This window comes from Temnothorax longispinosus, chromosome 6 (genome assembly GCF_030848805.1).
Source record: "Temnothorax longispinosus isolate EJ_2023e chromosome 6, Tlon_JGU_v1, whole genome shotgun sequence".
Classification (NCBI taxonomy): Eukaryota; Metazoa; Arthropoda; class Insecta; order Hymenoptera; family Formicidae; genus Temnothorax; species Temnothorax longispinosus.
In genome coordinates, this window is record NC_092363.1 from 3,942,299 (window position 1) to 3,959,830 (window position 17,532).

Below are 17,532 nucleotides of genomic sequence, written 5' to 3' on the forward strand. Positions count from 1 at the left end.
GTCTGTCCGTTCGTACGTCCGTACGTCCGTACCCCGCTAACATCCCGCGTTTCTACCCTCGCGCCCCGTTGCACCCGCTGGGCCGCTTGGGAGGGAAAACGCCGACGCGAAGTAGGGCGCACCCTTCTTCCGCTTTCGCTACAGGGTGGTCAGAAGCACTCGAGAGATAGTAGCGAGACGGTATCGGAATTCTCTCTTTGGAGATGGAGTCCGAATTGTTTAACTTTAGAAGCTTTAAAGGGTTTTAAGAGATCGGAGTAGCAGAATCTTTTTTGAAGCTCCTACGACGTTTGATAACCAAGAATCAGATCTTCAGTGAAATTTTCATCAAGATCAAATAATGCAAAAATTCGTCAGAGAATACCATTATAATCTGAATTTTTCACGACACCCTGTATACCAGACGCACACACATATACGCGACCATCGTGATTCTATACCCCTCGTACCCTGCAATCGCGCGCGTACGTTCTCCAGCGCCCCAACGTCCACCCTCTCTCTCATTCTCTCTCCGTCTCTCTTTCTATCTCATTTCCACCCTCTTCTCTCCCCCTGCTACCTACAGATACTCTCCCTGTAACAAATCCCCACTTCCAACCCCCGGCGGCGGCGGTCGGCTCGTGCGCCCTACACGCCGAGTCGAATCGGGAGCATTTCCACCCCCTACCAACGGACGGGTAACCCCACCCTGGTCGCGGGGCGGGGGGCACCTTCTATCCCTAAACGGGTATGACGGGGGGCGCGCGCATATCGTAGTCGTCGCTATACTCTCGCTTCCCCCCTTCGGGTTCTCTCTCATCCCCCGTCACACGAGGGCCTCGGCGCTTCGCGTCTCTTTATATCCTCGGGAACTTTCTCCCCCGTCTCCACCGTCTCCTCGCCACCTCGTTCTGCCGATCTCGCCGCCGAAACCCACACTCTCGACATATCGAATGCTACGTCACAGCGAGAGAGATATACGGCTATTTCACAAAGTGGTTAAATGCACTGCCAGATTACGGGGCGGAGGGCGACGGTCCCGGCGCCCCGGCACCGCCGTCGTCGGCCCGACCGCGATATCGGCTACGGAATCGTAGAATTCCATCGTAGAATTCCGCCCGCGAGGCGATCGAGATTTCGTGGTCCCCTAAGATCCCGTATTCCGGTCGCATACTCGGCGCCAAACGCGTGCCTGCCCGATTCTCGTACCGTACAAATAAGCGACGTTTCCTCGGGACGTCGCGCGTCGATTAATTTTAACGATAGTTCAATTGTCTCTCCGTTTTCCCTCCACGTTCGATGTTTGGAAAGAAACGAAAGAGATCAACGTTGAACTTGCTGGGAGGGGATTCACTTGGCGTTAAAAACCACGAAAAAATATATATAGTATCCTTCGTGATGAATTTACAGAGAAGGTAACAGAGAGATAGATATTTTATTCATCATCATTCACCGTAATTGAAAACATCCCCATTCTTTCGTATCTCCGGACTTGGGTAACACACCTCCAATCTGGGGGTTAAAGTATACGTTCCAGGGATCGGTCTCCTAAAACCCGATGGTCACACACTCCGATGGCTACGCTTAGTGTGCTAAATGTGGCGGCGAAGATAGAAGCAGGAATACGGGTCTCAGAGTATTTTTCGTTTCTTTATACCGCTCCGTCTTCTTCCACACAGCATCCTTATTGTATCCTTCTCCGTCGCTATTGTCGCATTGTCGTCGCCTATATATTCGAGCCGGAGGGGAATGTGTGTGGCATACGGACTTCCTCGACCGTATCTCTCTTTCTCTTTTTCTACCCCCTTGCTCTTTTCTCCCCCCCCCCCCCCCGTCTCCAGAGTCTCGACCCTGCAAACGACTCGTGGAAAAATAATTCAGAAAATGAGAGAGCCACGACCGCGTAGAAAGATGGGATCCGGTCGAGACTGAGAGAGACGGAGGGTAATAGGGACGGCTGGCTGGATTTGGCTACACGGCGAGAAGAATGACACATTAGCGGTGGCGGATGAGACGGAGGAGTGATTCGTAGTGTGTCATGTACAAATTCTCCCTGGAGGACCTCTTAGACCTAATTGACCGTCTGAATCGATATCTGCTCGTCCGTTGTCGGCAAAATTGCGATGTGTTCCTCTCTCTTTTTCTCTGCCTCCCTTCCCCTTTCTCTCTCTCTCTTTTTCTCTTTTTCGAGAAAAAAGAGGGAAGTAACGATTCAAAGTGACGAGAAAATAAATCTTACAGAATTAGTCTAGAAGAGGTCGGTCGTAGAATTGCGCTTTCTTTCGTCATTTCATTTAGTGCGCTTTATGAAAATAAATAGAATTGACTGTATTGTTTTGTTTGTTTTAAAAATAGCAGTAAAATTAATATAAACTGTTTGAAACGCCGGCCAGGGAACGTAGCCGAAGAGATGGGTATGCAAAAATGTAGATGTTCTTCTTGAAACTTGATCGATCGGTAGGAAAGATAAAAAGGGTAAAATAAAAACTTTAACCATATTTTTTTCTTTGATATGCAACACATTAATTAGTACGATGAATTAATTTATTGGCAGGGAAAGTCTTTAAGATGAAATATTACTTTAAAATTAAAATTACAAGCTCCACACACTCTAGTTAAAAAAGAATCCAAGAAAGATTTCAGAAACCAATAAACTGAAAGCACCTTATAAATGTATCGGACTTTGATAAAATTGAATTAAGAATTTCATCATCCCTTTTGCGTGGTATGAAAGTAAATTTCGCCGTTTTCCAAGGTTTGCAGTAAAATTGGAAAAAAATACATGTAAGTGATCGCATGTATTCCATATAACAATAAATCATTGATTGCATGATTTCCTGCAATAAAACTGAACCGAGAGTAACAAAGATAAGAAGAAATAAATATAACTGGAGAGTATGATGAGAATGCAAAACGCGTGGAATCGGAAGGTGGATTCATAAAACGTTACAAAGAGATAAGAGAAAGAAAAAGAGAGAGAAAGAGAGAGAGAGAGAGAGAGAGAGAGAGAGAGAGAGAGAGAGAAAGTCGCTAACGCATCTTCGGGCGCGATGCATCCCGACGACGCGGACGCCGTGGTGGCACGGCTGAACGACGCTATTTAAGCGACTACTTAAAATCAATAGCGGCCCAACGTTTATATCGCGCCAAGGGTCTGACAGCATAATTCTTATGCCCTCTTCTCCGCCCACTCACCGAGCCACGTCTGCTTGTTCTCTACCTCCGTAGATCCTCCTCTTTTGAAAGAGCCGCGGAGGATCGCGTGGAGCTGGGAAAGCTTACAATAACGGCAGTAGAATCGAAATACGGATGCTTATCCGATGGTATTGAAGTATCAATGTTTCATTTTCGATAGTGAATGCATTTGATACTATACTCTTTTGCTGACGGCTTGAGAAAGCATCCCTCATATATGACAGGATTTTATACATATTATATTTATCATTTTTTTTAAATTAATTTTAGGAAATATTATTTTCACGAATAGCTCGTGTCATTTATATTAGATTTTTTGTTGTATAATTTTTGAGGGTGCTAACGATATTACAAATATGATGCATGTATTCTTGTTATATCCCACAATCAAGTCATTAATTTTTTAAATTGTAAAATCAACATCGATATGAGAACAATAGTATCCTTGAGACGTTTATTACATTTGTCCGATATCAATTATCTGATTTATCTGATAAATCGTACTAAACGTTAAATGTTAAGTAGTATTAAGTGTAGTATTAGAGGAAAATGCATACTACGTCTAGAGCGACAAATTATGTGAGCCGTATTATAAGGAGGATACTTCGATACCTCCATGTAACGTCGCATTTGACGTAATCCGCTTAAACGTGCATTAGCCGCAATAATCCTCGGATATACGTACAAAATATATTGCAAACTGTAACAATAAGTGCCCGCAGATGTTTCGAAATACGAGTAAATAATAAATAAACCTCGGCAATAACTTTGTGGGTAACAAGATACATCCACACAGAACAATTTCCTTCTCTCTTATACATTTGATAATTCAATATCATTTATAATATAAATTTTATATCAATTTGCAAACAATTGTATATCGATGCTATTTGAAACCGGTCACATGGCGAACTTTTTAACAAATAGTAAGATTAATTAAAATGTTCATTCGATAAAGAAATGCCTTAATAATTAGAAAGTTTTAAAATGCAGGGTGCGATTCGCAACATAGTCTTGAAAATTCAAGTAATATATAACACGTAGAAAATTCACCTTGTTTATCTAATAATCTTGCTGAGACTACATGAGAGAGGATCGTTTTACGTAAGGGGGGAAAAAAGCTTGGGACGATGAAATCTAGTACGTCGGGATTTATGACGTGAAAAATAGATATAATCTCGTGTATTGTGTGTACTGAAACAGAATTTTTATTAAGGAACGACAGTTGAGCTGTTCTGTCCCTTCAAGGAAACAAAATTGACACGACTTATTAGAATGGGTTTGAGCTAACAGAATAGCGAAGACAAATAAAAAAAAAAGTTCTTTTCATAGTCACGCGCAAACCCATCTTTACAATTTGAAGAAAGAAAAACGGTAATGTTACTTAGAACAAGAAAACCTATTTATAATTTTGTTTTATACCGCTTACAGATTCCGAAAGGATAACACACAATGAGAATATTGTCTTGACAAATGCACATAAAAATCAGAAATACAGAGAGTATTTCATCTGCGCACAATTACGCGTGAGCCGCGAGTTATTTGTAAATACACGGAGAAAATTTTATGTTAAATTTTACTATGCTGCCGCACCAACTGCGGACCTGAAGACGCCCAAGTTTAAATGCTATAATCTTGTGTAAAATTACTATGTCCGTAGCATTAAATGCTATGGACATAGTAATTTTACACAAGACTATAGCATTTAAACTTGGGCGTCTTGATGGTCCGCAGTTGGTGCGGCAGCATAGTAAAATTTAACATAAAATTTTCTCCGTGTAGATATGCAAGCTACATAATACTGCGAAATCATTTTATTATGTATCCATTTAGAGACGCACTTTTTCGTTTCATTAATCGTGTAATCCTAATTGCATCAATTATAAAATTCAACAAGTTGTTTCTAGAATTTCAAGAGAAATTTCGCAATCTTATGTCGCTTGCAATTTACGAACAACAAACTCAGAGATTTCAACGTCACAAAATAAATCGATGTCCGTTACACAGGGTCGAAAATCCTTCGTTCATATATCGTTAATAGCAGCAATATTAATAATAGTAACAAAATATCACATTATATAGTAGCCGTTCAGATATGACATTTGAGTGATTATTACAATTTTTTTTAAACAAGTGTAAATAATAAGTTCTTTAACAAAACGGTAAAGCAGGATAGTCAATAAACTGACTTTTACATTTCGAACGAATTATTTTTTTTTTGCTTTTTTAAAAATATTTTATGTATATTGGAGATCTAATTCCAATATTATTATCGAGCTGCGTATGTTATTCGAACGCGGAAAGATCGTTCGTTTAGATGTTTAAACCTCCGATGCGATCAATTCTCGGCTCGTTTGTTGGGAATGTGCTTACACGCAGCTCGCCGCATTGGATCAACCAATGGAAATAAATTCAGGCGAAGGTACGAGATCTAGATGTGCTGTTAGAGAGCTCGTTCTCATGATGTTCCCCTTCACACTTACGATTTAAATCGTAGATATTGAGAAGTAGAATTTACCCTCCCCTGGATGGGATCGGAGAGAGTCCTCCGCAATTCTCGCATATATACCCGGATGTTAACACATTTACTTCCGAAATCTTCCGTAGGTATTTCTACGTCGCACGAATTACACTCGCTTACTTTCATATCAAGGGCACTCCTTGTTATATCCAAGATTAGTTGCGGGAACCGCACTTGAATATACCTCATGGAGCAGACGTGAAGACGTGGTAAAATATACCAAAGTAAAAAATGTTTACTTTGGCAACTTGCAACTGTGAAACGCGCCACGAACATACTCATTAACTTATTTTCCAGAATTTTTTTCAGAAAAGGATACTCGTCTGTAATTTAGAATATAGGCAATATAAAGGTATGGCTGCAAGAGAGGTAAAGATTATAAAATTACCACGTTCTTCAGTCTGCTCACATAACATTGCTAATCAATGTTTCTTTCTCTTCTTTTTTTTTTTGATTTTTTTAAGCCCACTTTTTTCTAAGTTTATATACTTCTCATATAAACATCATTCTTTAGAAAGAGTCAAATACAGCACGCAAATTTGTCGATTTTTAATATTAGTATTAATGGACGAGTTTTCGTTTACAATTTTTTGTATGGGTGAAATGTACGAACATCGTGCATCGATCACATTTAAAGATCAGTAAGAATTTTTTGTTGGAAATAATTTTTGATTGAAATAGAATAGTTTGTAAAATTTTTATAAAATCAAAAAAGTTGAACCGCTTGCTTATTAGCCACTTATTAGCTTATTGACTCTTTCGAAAGCTGAATAAAATACATTTCGCAAAATAGACTCCATAAAATGGATCTATCGATGTTTCCAATTACAGCGCAGTAAGACTAAGTATTTTCTTCTTAGTCTATGTAATATTGCCAAAAGAATTTTCAAAAAATCGCCGTAAGCAAAACAACAGGAGAAGCTAATAGAATAAGAGCAGATTTTTCGTAGTTTGTAAATGGGAACATTTCGCGGATTAGATCGTTTGGCGAAACAATTGTTATTACATTGAACCCATTTACGTTTGTATATTAAGTAGATAATAAAATGAAAGGGGACCGTAATATTAGACTATGACGCAATCGTATGCGATTCCGATCGATCAAATTAATATGCAGTGGGCGACAGATTATTTGATCAACAAAATCGCACATTAGCTTAATTCATTACAGTATCTTTGCATTAACAGTGACACAAAAAAGAACTCAATAAATTATCAAATCGTATAGCAGATATAATTGCTGGTCTTCCGATCTGCTTTGGTTGTTCATTTTATATGTGGTCAACGGGGCACCATCATTATCTGGCAGATTATTTGCTTTCGTTATCTCGGTCAAGCAGAAGACAGCGTTCTGAATAGATCAGAGATCATTCGATCGTAATCGTTAATGGATATCACCGATAACGAAACTCTCGCAATATCAATACTGACTTCTCGCCTGTACTCAATAGATATTTATCTGCCTGTATAGTAGTTACAACAATAGCTAAATATGTTGTTAGAAAAATTTTGCCGAATCGAAGACTATCGAGGAAGCAAATAGAAATAGAAAGACGCGTAACGGTTGTTGAGTACGGTACATCGTATTTCAACGTATTTCAATTGTCGTCTTCGGTCGAGTTCAATCTTAGCGCGATACGTTATATTAATTTATCTTCCTTTCATCCAGGAATCGCGCAGAAATCACAAATGCACGTGTGTGTGTCTACAAACCGGGCAATAAGTCGCAAGTGCGATTGCTTTGCAACTTGTAACCCGATTGTGATTATTTAGTAACTTCTTACGCGGTTAAGTTGTGATCATTTTGCAACTTAAAACTCGCTTTGCAATAAATCCGCGGTGAACGATTATTTTGCAACTTATAATTCGATTTGCAATAAATCCGCGGTAAACAAAAGCAGTAATCGCGCGAGGATTGTGTTACCTTTACCTAAATATTTCTTTTTTCATGTTATATTGACGAGTCAGACTTATGGCATACGCAATCAAGAATGTGTAAATTTTCCAGAATCGTAGAGTTGTATACACGAAATGAATTACATTTCGTAAGACGAGAAGAGAACTTGCAAAGCCCATGATAAGCTAAACTCGCGAGTATGATAGCGCATATTCATTTACATTAGATTTTACAAAAATGCGAAATCTGTCTCTCGACATTCAGCTGACGATGGAACCCTCTACGAAAATGGAGATTCGCGAAATATCTCGACTCGAAAATATACTTAGAATTTGCGTCAAACTTAAGCCATGTACTCGGTGTCGCTACGAACAAAAATTACGTATATTGGTCGAAGGTTGAAGGCAGCGAGCATGAACAACCATTCGTCCAGATCAACATTCTGTACACATTTGTTCACAATATTCAATTTGCAATTTCAGTTCTCTTTTTTTGTGTCAGCAGTTATCTCATTACTGTTTATCTATTATCTACAGTTTCCGTGATAAGCTCACAGTGCCTGATATTACAGCCCTAAATACATTTTAAACCGCCTTCTCATCACCGTTAATATTCCATTCAAAGAGGATTCCCCTCAAATATGAAATATTCTGGTATCGCATATTGTTCCATATCTTTCGCATCCAAAAACCTAAGTCATATTGGCTGGTGGCTTTCGAATTCTTAAATTTCACCTATAATAGTCATGCATACCAAACAGTACATTTCTTGCATATTTTTCTACTCTTTCTCGTGTTTAGCCATAATTTCATGGAGATCTCTAGAGATTCTATGTTGATATTATCAATAATACAATAACTTTGGCAGTTATTTTATCTTTCACGAGAGATAGAGTATTTCACAGTGCACCCTTAAGCTCACATTTCAGTGTGAGCTGTCAGTTCCTCATGTGCATTCACTTGCAATCCATTTATTCCGCGTTTTCCGCGTCTTTCTATTAATTTTAGCAATAAATCCTCGCAATTTGTTAGTTCTCAATTTTAGCCTCGATAGACTGTTGTTGTATAATTAAACGTAGGCTGCGATTGGACATACACGTTATTATCAGCATCAGCCATAGAACCTCTTTTTTTGTTAGGGAATCCACCAGCCAGTTCTTTATAAAAAAATAATTATATAAAACTAGTCAATTGTACAACCTCTGATTCTCAATCACGATATAGTAAAAAGAAAATCCAATTGCGTTTTTAAAAAAAGAAAAAAAAAGGAAAAGAAAATTCCATTAGCGGTTGAATGAACAGAAAAAGATAGTTTAAGCGTTGACAAGTGATTTGAATTTCAGAGTTGTATGACAATATTGACAGATAGCAAAATCAAGCCATGATCAAATATTACAACTGATATTTAATATCCAAATTTTATAAATCGCTAAGGGCAATTTATATATATGTATATATATACACACGACCTTATTGGTATTAAGGACAATTTATATATGCATGACAGTACAAAAGTAATGAGCACATGTGAATCAGTATGTTGTACTCGGTGAGATTGGCCGATAGATTTTCTAAATCATATATGCCCTCTTCTTCATTGTTACACAACAACAGAAGGAAAAAAAATACTGGAAGAATGAAGCCGTTGTATAAAAATCCTCTATTAAAACGATGTTGTATGTCCTCGCATGTAGTATTTACAGTTATGATAAAATGCAATGATTGATTATTATGTTATTCACATATCTGTTTACATATTGTGCATCTTGATAATGGCTTGACTCTGATTTGCTTTAGCTTATGTACATTTAAATGTATTTATGTACAAAGAAATGATTCGCACTGACATTTGCCCGACACTTCAATCACTCAACTCATCATTACTCATACTTAGTACGTTTTATTTACAAGTAAACTCACTCTTTGACACACTTTGACACACACTTTAAACTCTTTGAGCGTGTGTGAAGCTTCATTTTACCACAATGCATCGAAACTACTTGGACACGTTGCCTTCTTCCATACTATTATTGTCTTCTGGTCTCGCCACGTACAAACTGGGGTCTATCACCTTTGGGATAGGTTTAATTTCTGTTCCAAGCTCTTGTTCGATACGGTGTAGGTTGAAGCGATCTTCATACGTGATTAGGTTAATTGCTATACCTAAGTGGCCGAATCTTCCAGATCGGCCGATTCGATGCAGATATGTCTCTGCCATCTTCGGAAAGTCAAAATTGATTACGACGTTCACAGCTTGAACATCAATACCGCGGGTAAATAGATCACTGCTCACCTGCAAAAAAAGAAAAACATTTTTAAAAACATTAATAAAGTACAATCTTCAATTATAGATACATTAGTACAATGTACAATTTGCTTCAATATTTACATTTACTTGAACTAGAGATAATACATTATATATAATGTAATTAAAATTGAAATAAGATTTAAATTTTTCTAATTAAAAATGTTATACATTAATTAACTTACAAGATTTCGGCATAATCCTGCACGGAAATCATGGAATACGCGATTTCGGTGTGCCTGCGCCATTTTCGCGTGTATATAATAACAGCAATACCCAAGGTCTGTTATTTTCTTAGCCAGCAATTCGACGCGTTGCGTTGAATTACAGAAGATTATGCTTTGCGTTATTTGCAGCTATAAAAGTAATACATAAATTAATAATATATTTGCTTGAAACAAAAAGATTTATTATATCATTGATAAAGAATTACATAAAATCAAATTAAGCCTTACCTTGGAGAATAGCGTGTTAAGGCAGTGAACTTTTTGTCGTTCCTGTACAAAAGCGTAATATTGTGTTACGCCTTTCAAAGTCAACTCTTCCATTAAATTAATCTCATATGGATCTCTCAAGTGTTTCTCCATAAATTGTTTCACAGTCAGAGGAAACGTAGCTGAATACAGCAAAATCTGACGCTCATGTGGTAATCTAGAAGGAAAATAATAGAAAACTAATAAACACAAAATAACAGAGATGAGTAATATGGTTATTTTTTTGGAATAATTGATAGTATTATATTACACGCGTGATATGTATTAAATTTCTGTAATATTAGCTAAAAATTGTGTTTTAATAGTATCAGATAAAAAATATGGCAACGAGTTAAAATTGCGAGTGAAATAAATAGTACAATTTCAGTGAATTTTAAGCGAGAGTCAATTAAAGTTAGTCATTGATTAGTCAATTTGATACACTCGGGAATGTGAATATATTGCAACATGACATGCCTAAATTCAATGACACGTTTTACATTTCAAGCACTTTAATTATACGAAATGCAGCATTGCATGTACGAGCGCATAAAAGAAGCAAAGCGTTGTGAATGGTCGACCTTAATTGTCTCTCATACAAAAAAAATATTGAACTTGAGATTTTTCTGCACAGTTCTTCATAGTTATCCACCTACCGTAAAAGGAGTGTGTGGTTAAATAAAGAAATTCTGTGTAAAATAAAATGTAATATTTTTGTACAAACGCACCTCGATATTACATGATCCAACATTCCTTTGAAGTCTTGCGACAGCAGCTTATCTGCTTCGTCCAAAACTAGAATTTTACAATGCTCCATATTTGCCACATTCTTGTCCATCAGATCAAGGATCCTTCCTGGCGTTGCGATTATCACTTGTACTGAAAGCATAAATTACAGACAAATTATACATCGGTCGACTCATTTAATGTAATTTATCGATAAATCATACACTTTCCTAAACCTTACCTTTTTGATAAATCCTCATAATGTCGTCTCGTAAGTTAGTTCCTCCAGTAGTAACCATAACTTTTATATCCATGTGCTTTGCGAGCTCAATACAAATCTGTGATGTTTGTAGCGCTAATTCTCTTGTAGGCACAATCACCAGTGCTTGGATTACGTCTTTCCTCGGGTCAACCTGAAGTGGCAATAATAAGCACGCGACATTCAAAACAAATATTTCTTTTTTTTTTTTCAAGCTAAAGCCTTCATCATACCTGTTCCAGCACTGGAATTGAGTACGCTCCAGTTTTACCAGTTCCATTTTTCGCTCGTGCCAAGATGTCCTTACCAGAAAGTGCAATAGGAATACTAGCTTCTTGGATCGGCGATGGCTTCTCCCATCCCTTTTCAAAAATTCCCATCAATAGTTCTCGTTTTAGGCAAAATTCTTCGAACTCGTTACCACGTGTGTCGGTAACATCCTGTAAGGTATATTTCGAACTAAATTTCAATGTGGAAAACTTAAGTATTCAATTTCTCGAGGATCTTTATCCGCAAACAATAGTAAAATTAATTTTGAAGACTTATTAAAATTTTTCATATTGCAAGAATAACTCAAATTTTAAGGTATAAAAATTTGTTATATATTTATTGTTATACATTTATTATGTATACTTATATCAATTTATTGTTACATATTTATATATCTTTATTAATTTCCCGTTACTTAATAATTTATTAATTTGTATTTTTCTATCATAGAACTCACACTTGTTTTAATTCTTTTATCCTTTGGTGGAATCTTTAATTTGGCTTTCCAACCCACATCATCCATTTTCTCTATCTCTGATTTATTAGACAAACCAGAATTCAACATATGGTTAGAGTTCATATGCGTTTCGGTCATCATTTTGGAAATATTGTAGTATATCTACTATCTTTTCCTGACGACAGAAAAGAAGATAAAAGACACGTTATTACTATAATTACATTTAATATACGTATACACGCTAGCTAAGCTTACGTAGGCATTACGTTATAAATTTCTTTGTGTAAATGTTTAAAGTCACATAAATTTTACTCATAACGTTTTTATATCACAGTTACACTTGTAAAATATTAAATTATATCATAATAGTTCTGATCCCGTAAGCATATTCGAAAGTATGTATCAGGTTTTATATTAACGTCTAAATAGAAGGAGATGGAAAGGGAGCAAGGCCAAACACAATTGACCTACAGTGTATGCCTGTAGGTATCTCTCTGTGTTTGCCGTTATGAATACATTCGAATATGCTAAGTGTTTTTGTGTGTTTGGATACAGGAAGCAACCATGAATAACTCTATAGATGAAGCAGTTGACTGTGCTAGTCGAAAAAATTCGATTTCCCTATCGTTTGTAACTTTCAATGAACACGAAATTTAATATAATTACACAAGAAATAAGAACTGTTTCTTGAGTGAAGTAAATAATTCAATAAATTATTTTTTTAGAAAAAACAGAATTATGAAGCTAATTTTAAGCTTTACAAAAAGATTTTATTCAAACAAAGCGACACGTTTTTCGTTTTAATCGTATACTTAACGCACGTTAAGAAAAGGAGATTTAACGCACGTTAAGAAAACAAGAGAGGCTCTTAAGCGCTATTAAGATTTGTTATGTACGGAATGTATTGAAGTATTACTCATACAACAAAGAGACAAAGGAACATTCTTGAGATTTCGTTGTATCTTCGAATGACGAAAGTTCGCGATCGTTCCGAAAGTTCCGTAAATTCAAAAACGGCGTAAGGAAAACACGTACATACTCAGTACTCACCTAATCGCGAGTGCTCGTGATTAACGGTAGCCGATATGCGTCGCCCAGGCGAGTACTGAGTATACCCGTCACGGGAATTTCAACCGTTCGAACCGTCGATAACGGCAGAACTCACGCGAGTGAGGGATTTGCGCGTTAAATATACCGTGGCCGGCTCGCTTCGTCTCCACGCGGCTCCAACGGACGCCGATCGCGAAGGGGGGCCAAAAGGGGGGTTCTTTTTTTCCACCCTTGTCTAGATCGGCTCGCGCGAACGGGGCGTTTCGGGGCGACGAAAAAGCCCCCGGGGCGATATTACTTGAACCGTTCCAACACGAGGGGGGCCCCGCGCGGGGGCCGGGAGACGACGACGACGGACGGACGGAAGAATGGGGTTGTGCGGGAGTCGCCGGGCGGACGCGTAACGTCGTCGTCCGCGTGGTTGCTCCTTACCTTGAAAACGAATGGACGTCGATGCCGTGTGTGTATATGCGTGTGCGCGCCTCGGGCACTCGATCGTGGGAAACAACACGCCAAAATGGCCGTTCCCCCAATGTCAATGGATTTCGCCGACTTCTCGCAGCGCCAGTAACCGCGTCGGGGCACCGTTTTTTCTCGTTCGGTGCGATGCCGCGCTGTCGCTTCTCCCTCTCCTCACTCTCCTCGCGCTCTCTCTCACTCTCTCGCCCTCTCTCACTCTCTCTCTCTCACACTCGCTCTCACACTCTCTCGCTCTCGCTCTCACTCTCCCTCTCGCTCTACCTCTCTCTACCGCTTCTCTACTCGTTACGCTTCGGAAAAAAAGCGTTCTAGTGTTTAACACGCGGTCCCGACTCTCAGTCTCTCGGTCTGTCTCTACGACTCGTAATTTGCGTTCCTCTTGCAGTATCCCGAAATCCCGACTGATGCACTGCGTCGAATGCGAGCGACGATTATTGCTTGTTCGGTGTACACGATCGTCACGATCCGCACCATGAAAGAGCGACGGTAGCAAGACGGCGATGCCACCGTGGCGCCCCGGTCCCGGCCAGGCCGCCAGGCGTCGTTTTAAGGCGGTATTCATGAGAGGGACACGCGGCGACGCGGTCGGATTGCGGCGAGCGAGATCAGCCAATGGATCTGTCATTTGTTGCTGAATTTTTCATACCTTCTGTTCTTCCGTTTTTCAACTCCGTCTTCGATCATACGGGCCTGTCGTTTACATTTCAGATAGCGCAACATAAAATAACCGGAAAGAACAGACCCGGAAACATGGTTCCGGCACGAATCACGTGCCACGTGGTTCGAATTGTGTACGCGGTGGCTTGGCCAATCACCGCCTGCCAAGTATATGAGAGCGCGACGAGCGACACGTTGGCCGTTGCTGTCGAAACTAAAAGCGGCGTTCATAATCCGATCTTGCGTTCAAGATCATTTTTAAAGTCTAATATCGGATGAACTTGAGATTCCATCCGATCAATAAAATAGTTATATAATATTTCGAGACGATTTTATATTTAAAAGTAATTTTAGATAATTTTAATATAAAATCATATGAAATCTAGTCTCAGATATTTTTAAAATTAAAAATATTTCCATCCAATGAAGCCTTATATATTCAAGCCTTATATATTCGAAATAAAGTCCCAGTAGAACATAAAACTCATAATGGCATCATGATAACGTTATCGTGACTTTGTTCATCACTTAAAAATTATCTGGACATGTCCAGGTCATGATAACGTCATCATAATCATGTCATTATAGAGTTCTATCTGAAGTTGGTCACAGAGCTATAAATTCAACATATATTACAAGTCTGATCTCGGGTGAACTTGAGATTCCGTCCGACTAATAAAATGGCAGTATTTGAGCTAATGATTTTATATTTAAATATAAAGTTAAATAATTACTCAGATAATTTAAGTGTAAAATCATATTAAATTTAGTTTCAAATAATCTTAAGATTCTATATTCAATGAAATACATCTCGAGATTGATATAATCCTAGAAACGATTCAAGCCTCATCGAACGTCTCACAGAGATCAAAATAAGTATAGCTTTATGGAGCTACAACTTCAGCGTATATCACGAATTCGTAAAATCTGAATTACGCAATAAATCATGTTAATAAAGTTGCCGCACACCTGTTGACGATATGAAAGATTGAAATTTTATTGAGAAATATAAAGAACGGCATAAACTTCGATCATATAACGCACGCGTCAGAACATTGACTTTACATTGGTATAAGCGCTATATACGTCGTTGAGAGCGACTTTAACTACCGCTGGTAGTTAAAAAGTCGCTACCTCTACTATCTACTCCTATATCTACTCCTCGCCGTCGTTCCCCATCCGGGATTCATGGGCAAGGGATCTCCTTCTTCTGAGATATACGGTACTTGCGACAGGCTTCCGGACAGTGGCGTTCCAGGTAGCGCCTTTGTGAGAAAGCCTTAAAGCACACGCCGCAACGCCACTGCCACTGATGATGATTGCGTGTCCTTTGATGTGCGCGAAGATTCGAGCTGCAATAATCCCAAAAGATTAATTAGTCGCGTGGCAAATGATGCACCCTTGATAGCAATTAACATTCCGAACAGCGCTATTATAATCGAATAGAACGAGAATAAAATCGTTCTCCATTTTTCCCCGAAGATGCTTTGACAGCTTCACAGATCTTTCGTATATATACTTCAACTTTTTAATTTGATTTTTGATCAAGTTTTTGCTTTCTCTACCTAGGATGAGATCGATTCTTAATACATAGCAATTAACATTCCGAACAGTACTAATCGAATAGAACGCGACTTTCGTGTACTCCAATTTTTGATCAAAGTTTTCCCCTTAAGAGATCGATTCTTATCCAAGTTTCTCGTCGACGGAATTAAAACCCGGGAGCGCGTTCCTGCGTCGGAGTCCCAAGTTTAAGGGAGTCCTTGTCGTACGTACCGATCGGCGAAGGATTTATGACAAACTGGGCACTCAAAGGGTCGCTCGCCCGTATGTAGACGCAAATGACCCTTTAGCACCCACGGCCGGTCGAAGCTCTTGCGACAGTACGGGCAGTAGTGCATCGTTTTATTTCTCTTCCAGTGCTGGGCGCCTTCTCGAGCGGACGCCGTCTTACCCTCGGCAGCGTTGACCGACTCGTGCTTCTGTTTCGGCAGCAAGTACAGGGCCTGCGAGAGCGTCTGCGTTTCGCAGCCGTTGATCACGACCGGCGGATTTATCACGCCAGCGACTTTTCCCGCCTCCGACGTCTGCGTAGCCGATCTCTCCGCCTTGGAGGAGAATCGCGGCACCCCGTCGAGCAATATCGTCGACACCTTCCCCGCATTATCGTTCACGTGCCCGTCGATCGACGCCGCATCGTGATGTGTATTTCCACAATTTTGCCCAGCTGGATTTAACTCGGCGTCGAATGTCGCACCGTTGCTCTTGTGGAAGCTGTAACGGGTTACGATGGGCAGCCCGGAGCAGGTCCAGATATTGCTCGTCTTGGACGTTGCGTCTTTCGTATGGCTCTTCCGCTTGAGATCCGTTGACGGCGGCAGCCACGGGAATTCGGTCTCTGTAAAAATCGATTTTCCGTCACTCGAAGCTGGCACGATATTTATTACCGGAATAGTCGAGATTTAAAGCATCTCTGAAGGATTTATTGTTATTTTAAGTGGCAGAAAGTAATTCTGTAATAAATAAATTAAGTAATTGGAAAGAGCCTGACAGAAAGTCATTCCATGTGAAATTAAAATTTCGCCTATCGACAGTTAGTAATTAATCTCCAAGTTTTGAAGTACGTCTTTCTTGCGTCTAACGAGAAAAATTAACATTTCTCTTCCTTCCTCTTCAGTCAGCAGAATAAATGGCAAGATATAATTGTTTAACGATAATAAAAGAGATACGGTAAAAATTCCGTTGCACATTTATTTGGCTACAACCCTATTGCGTTTGTATGGTTCTTGAAAATGTATCTTCGGTATTTATTTTTTGATAATCTATATATTTATTCGGCAGAACTCTCAGGAGGATCACGTGAAGATAAAAGACTCCCGGCATGGATATCCGCAGCCTGTTTATTATTATTGTGACAATAGTCAAGGTTGAAGTACAGACACGTGTCGAGCACATACATGCCATGGATATTCCATAGCCGATAATGAAGCTCGGCTCGTCTGGTTTTACATTAGGCCTGAATAATCTTAATGGTCCGCAGAAAGATATCGTAAAAGATATCGACAAAAGATGAAGATATACCTTCGCTCGAATTGTCCGTCTTGTGATACCGCGCCATGGACTTTATCAAGCAACGCGGCATACTTCCTGAGATAAAGTATGGAACTTTTTCCGTTTTACACCACCGTTCGCAAGGGACACGAAGAACTTCCTTTCGTTAGCTTCCACTGCAGCGGTATGGCAATATGGCAATGGCACTGCCGG

The 17,532-nt window shown here is 39.2% G+C and overlaps 2 protein-coding genes across 2 annotated transcripts; both read right to left on the bottom strand.

Annotated features, from left to right (window-relative positions):
• Window positions 1-4,359: 4,359 nt before the first annotated feature.
• Me31b (ATP-dependent RNA helicase me31b) lies at window positions 4,360-14,096 on the bottom strand. Its single transcript, XM_071780139.1, has 8 exons — window positions 13,564-14,096; window positions 12,082-12,256; window positions 11,588-11,794; window positions 11,337-11,508; window positions 11,098-11,248; window positions 10,352-10,547; window positions 10,082-10,252; window positions 4,360-9,884 (listed from the first exon to the last, which is right to left on the bottom strand). The coding sequence occupies exons 2-8, from the start codon at window positions 12,220-12,222 to the stop codon at window positions 9,588-9,590; spliced, it is 1,335 nt and encodes a 444-aa protein (XP_071636240.1). The 5' UTR covers window positions 12,223-12,256; window positions 13,564-14,096; the 3' UTR covers window positions 4,360-9,587.
• A 1,144-nt stretch (window positions 14,097-15,240) lies between these two features.
• On the bottom strand, window positions 15,241-17,518 carry LOC139814549 (uncharacterized). Its single transcript, XM_071780868.1, has 3 exons — window positions 17,350-17,518; window positions 16,045-16,666; window positions 15,241-15,620 (listed from the first exon to the last, which is right to left on the bottom strand). Exons 1-3 carry the CDS (start codon window positions 17,408-17,410, stop codon window positions 15,455-15,457), a joined length of 849 nt encoding a protein of 282 aa, XP_071636969.1. The 5' UTR covers window positions 17,411-17,518; the 3' UTR covers window positions 15,241-15,454.
• Between the last annotated feature and the right edge of the window lie 14 nt (window positions 17,519-17,532).